Raw genomic sequence first — 4,627 nt, forward strand, 5'->3', positions numbered from 1 at the left:
ATTATCAAAATTTTCTCTAAGTATTGTAATCTCTAACTTCTATCCATAAGTTAGTTAATTCACCAAATAAATGTTAAAACAACATTTTTGAATAATGAAGTAGAGGAAGAGAATCACGACTCAATGTAAAGGGTGTGTAGTTCCTTATCAAGAGAGCAAAGTATGCAAACTATTTAAATCCTTACATGGGCTAAAACACACCAAAATAATGACATGAAAAACTTAATAATTTTTACTCAGTGATGGTTTTTCTAATAACAATGTTGATCAATGTGCTTACACTAAATATAAAAACATGTGTAATTATATACTTTTATGTTATTGACATGTTAATTTTTTATACACACAATAATATAATTTCAAGAATAAAATTATTTATGACATATAAGTTTGTAAGGAAAGTCATGGTCAAGTAAGTGTAATTTTAGGAGTTAGAGAAATAAGAAAATGAGATAATATATTAGTACTGCAAGAACAATATACTATTAAACTTTGTAGAAAATTGGACTATTTTAACTTTAAGATGCTAACTCTAAATTAAAAAACAAATTGAGAAAAATTAATTTCTCAACCTAAACATGACCAAACCATTGAAACTTATTGCATTTAATGAGCTTTTATTAAAAAAAAAAAAATAGCCCTACTTTTAAATTTAAACATGATAATAAAAATCTAGTCCTAAATAACAATGTGATGAAGATTTTGATTGTGTCATGAATTCACAATCCAAAAAGTGGACTGGTAAGTGAAACATTTAGTATATTATATACAAAATAGCATGTTATATAAGTATTGGTAAAATCATAGGAAGTAAAATTATAAAAAAAGGTTGATTCTAGAGTACTCACATAAGTATTGTAAATATATTTTAACTTCTAGAGTACTTGTCCTTGTTTAAGATCAGTAATAACCAAACAACCACATTTCAATACATTGTCTTCTTTTGCTGTTCCTTTCATGTTTGTTTGCTGCAATACCATTTTACTAGTATTATTATGTTCCAACATTGTTTTCATTGTGGGAAGTGGATGTCTTAAAATGCACAATAGGTTATTCTTTCATTCTGCATTCTTTTTCATCTTTCTTCTTTTGGTTGTTTCTAATATAAACTTCAGCTCAACTTCAATTTACTGTGATGAGCACTACAAAATAGCAGAAATATTCTAATTTCATTAGTATAATTTGTCAACACAAGCATCAGCAGAGTCTGAAGAAGGTGAGAAATAAAAAGTAGATCACACATTCATCACTAAAATCGATACGCTCTATGTTGTACATATGGGGGACTGTACAGAGTTAATTACAGACAAATAGCATTGTATTGGTCCACATTCAAGTTTAACAGTATTATGTAATCCAGTATAAGCCTTTATTTTGTTCTATGGGAAATTAAAACCTCAGTGTGGCTCCACAACCGGCACATCTGTGTATGAATAGGAGTAGCTCTCAACGTTGGAATTGCCCTGTCTGAACTTCACCCAGGAAACCCTCCAAGTCTTGAGCAAATTTTGCCTGCATGCAGATCACAACAATCAAATGACATTCACAGCAATCAAATATTCGAGTTAGTAGTCAAACTGAAATAGCAATTTTAAAGTTGTTTCCAAATACAACAGAAAATGAAGTAATGAACTACAAGTTTTCAACTAATGCTACAATCATATGGGCGAATTTAGGAAAATTTACAATATGGTTTGACAATCTCGCAAATCTAGTTCCCACCACATTTTTGGTTAACAAATTAAAATATGTTAAATCTAATAATCGTAAGTTAAATATACTGTTAAATTAAAGAAATAAATGCAACACGTGTTTACTAGTGAAAGTGACTACTGATCGAGAGTTTGTAATCCAGATGAAAAAAAAAACTGAAAGATTTGTAATCAACATATAGATCATATAGTCAGGTAAACAGGAAAAATATTCAACTGGTATTTCTTAATGTTTCTTTTCTTTTTCCATGCTCCATGTGCAAGCCAATAGCCAAGGCTTACATTTTAATAAAGCAGATAGGAACTAAGCTTAATGCCAATTCATTGTGTTAACTACATCTCGTGTTCACACAATTGTAGGCTGTTTTCTTGCACAAAATTCAACTGCTGAAATAATTAAATCCATTAATTATATGCAGTTTTAGTGTCGCAGACATGCATATACCTCTCAGGTTGAACACTTCTCTTAGCAAGCATGAATGTTAAGAAGACAGGGACCATTGCTGCGGCTAGATGCTTTAGTGTGTGACCACTGACAATATGGTGTGTCCATTCATAGACCACCTCATCAGTAGCTTCTAGCACTTTAGCTAGAAGATAAGACCCTGGAAAGAAATTATTTAAAATATAAGCATGGCTGGTGTTTATAACAAACAAGGAGAGGGAATTTATACCATAACATAACAAACCTGCAGCCCAGAGCCAATATGTTGAATGTGTGTACATTGGAGGTAACAAAATAGCCATTAGAGGAATGGCAATGCAAGGCACAAATTGGACCAGAGCATATGGACGAAGGTCATCAAAGAACCTGAGGAGAATGGAAGACAAGAACAATTATTTCAAGAGTTAAAGTTCAGGTAACTAAGTCAGCTGAATGGTCAAGTATTTGGTGCGTATTTGATTTCATGTTGAAATCTCCAGAATCATGTTGAAATACCAATTAACATGGTTTTAGGTAAAGTTAGACATGATTGGTTCCACATTGAGAAATTGATTATGGGTCCAGAATAGATTTTGAGTTGAAAGAACATTTTAGGTAGCTTTTCAAAAACAATTTGATTTGTTTTGCTTTGTCAACGTTCACCCAAACAGATACTTAACAATTAACCTCAAATAGAAATCAAATAAAGGAATAATAACATGGAAAATAACAAAACTAAGTTTTTGACACTCTGAACTGTTCTACAAGTTGATTATCCCCATAATGAATCATGTAACTACATAAAATGCCAAATGTATTTGTAGAATCAACACTAAGTTTTATGTTTTACACATATGAAGAACAACTGCCTTCGACTTAAAAGACAAAACTCTGTCAAATAAAATGCAGAACAAATAAACAGTAAGCTTGCCTCCAATATACAATGCTTATTATACCAGCCAAAAGTAGAGGTATAATTGAAACCGTTCCTTTCCACTCATCAATCCGCTCAATGATGAATATTGCAATGATTGATGTAAAAGCAACAGTCATCTGTAATCATAATCAGCTTGTAGATTAAAAAGTTGACTAGTTAAAATGGGCCAAAAAGAAGGGGGAAAGGGCATTCAGAAGTGGCAAAGAATTTGTACAACTCACTGGTAACCTATCCCACACAAGGCGGGCATCATCTGGCTTGAGATGATAGTATGAAGATCCAACTGCAACAGCAGCCACACCAACATAGAAGCAAGTCCAGCCCCATATTTCACCTTGCAAGCTTTTGGCACGCATCACAGTCACACAGAACACAACAAATAGGATCAAGATTTTTGCCAGCAGTGAGAAATTGAATTGCTACAAAAAAAATTAACAGACTATGCATAGTACCTGAGGCTAAAGTAGTTTCCACGATGACAGAGTACAAGTCCAACGAGGCCAATGACCAGAAAAGGGAAATTTGATATCACATTAAGTGCATTAGGAATACCTGAAAATTAACACTGAACATTCAAAAGAATCTCCATTCAATTCACACCAATTCCTCCAAAATCATAATCAGTAGAGTCAAGTTCATTTTTTTAGGCGACCCATTTGACAAGAAGTAAAACAAGAAAAAAGGGTAAACAGTAAAATTAGAAAAGGGCGAAAAGTGAATCGAAAGCACAGTAGAAAAGAAAGAGGGTTACCGAAGAATTTGCGGTGGTCAGCGAAATTATGATAATCTTGGGACTGATGAATTGCTGGGGTAACGATCATGAGTACGAGGAAGCAAAAAAGTGCAACCAGCGATGCATAAACGCTGCGATTTCTCATGGTTTGGGCGCGGATGGAGAAAATCTGTCTCAGGCTCAGCGATTGATACAACACAAGTTTAGTATGAGTTGTGTAGAACACCTTTTCATTTCATTATAGATCGAGTTAGTATTACCACCCACCTTAAAAACAAATAAATAATAGAAATAGTTATCTTATTTTATTTCAGATAATGATAAATAATAGATATTATACACTTAAACTTTATTTAAATTATATATATGTAATTAAACTATTTATGTAATTGTTAGAGAAAAGGGATATACTTGTTTATAAATGCTCTTGGTGTTGTTTTTATATTAGACTATTTTATTTTACCAAATAAAACTAATTTTGCTATTTGATCTCCACGACGTTTCCAGTATCCAGCGTTTGGTCTTTTAAGGTCTTGAGTATCATCTCGTTTTATTCTATTTAGTTCAACATTGACTAATCAAGTAAGCAAGAGTTTTTTTAATGGGTCATAAATGCTGTCTAATCTAAATTTTTATCCAAACTACCTATTTATACTATTAGGTAATGGGCTTTTTGTTTGGACTTTTATCCAAACTCAAACCTGCTACAATTACAATTTGTAATTAAGGTTTAATCCCTAATTATTGTTTGTTATTAAGTATTCATTTTGATGTTTTTGACCCTTAACATCATTATTAACATCATTAGTGGAAGTTTTGAT

The 4,627-nt window shown here is 32.1% G+C and overlaps 1 protein-coding gene across 2 annotated transcripts; it reads right to left on the reverse strand.

Annotated features, from left to right (window-relative positions):
• Positions 1-1,217: 1,217 nt before the first annotated feature.
• SAG18 (senescence associated gene 18) lies at positions 1,218-4,219 on the reverse strand. 2 transcript variants are annotated; one of them, XR_016517537.1, is made up of 7 exons: positions 3,825-4,058; positions 3,526-3,625; positions 3,295-3,415; positions 3,093-3,189; positions 2,402-2,523; positions 2,158-2,317; positions 1,218-1,512 (listed from the first exon to the last, which is right to left on the reverse strand). XR_016517537.1 is itself a non-coding variant. In XM_068625059.2 (7 exons), exons 1-7 carry the CDS (start codon positions 3,949-3,951, stop codon positions 1,398-1,400), a joined length of 867 nt encoding a protein of 288 aa, XP_068481160.1. In that variant the 5' UTR covers positions 3,952-4,219; the 3' UTR covers positions 1,218-1,397. The 2 variants fall into 2 exon arrangements, 1 of the variants encoding a protein (XP_068481160.1); XM_068625059.2 differs by having other exon boundaries at positions 3,068-3,189; positions 3,825-4,219.
• Positions 4,220-4,627: the final 408 nt, after the last annotated feature.

The sequence above is a fragment of the Phaseolus vulgaris genome, chromosome 11 (assembly GCF_051622355.1).
Source record: "Phaseolus vulgaris cultivar YP4 chromosome 11, ASM5162235v1, whole genome shotgun sequence".
Taxonomy (NCBI): Eukaryota; Viridiplantae; Streptophyta; class Magnoliopsida; order Fabales; family Fabaceae; genus Phaseolus; species Phaseolus vulgaris.

Excerpts from the sequence above, each read along its gene's own strand:
- SAG18 (XM_068625059.2), bottom strand. The coding sequence starts at position 3,951 with ATGAGAAATCGCAGCGTTTATGCATCGCTGGTTGCACTTTTTTGCTTC. Across the intron at positions 3,626-3,824 it reads TGACCACCGCAAATTCTTCG|GTATTCCTAATGCACTTAAT; the intron begins GTAACCCTCTTT and ends GTTAATTTTCAG. Across the intron at positions 3,190-3,294 it reads TTGTGTGGGATAGGTTACCA|ATGACTGTTGCTTTTACATC; the intron begins GTGAGTTGTACA and ends TTATGATTACAG.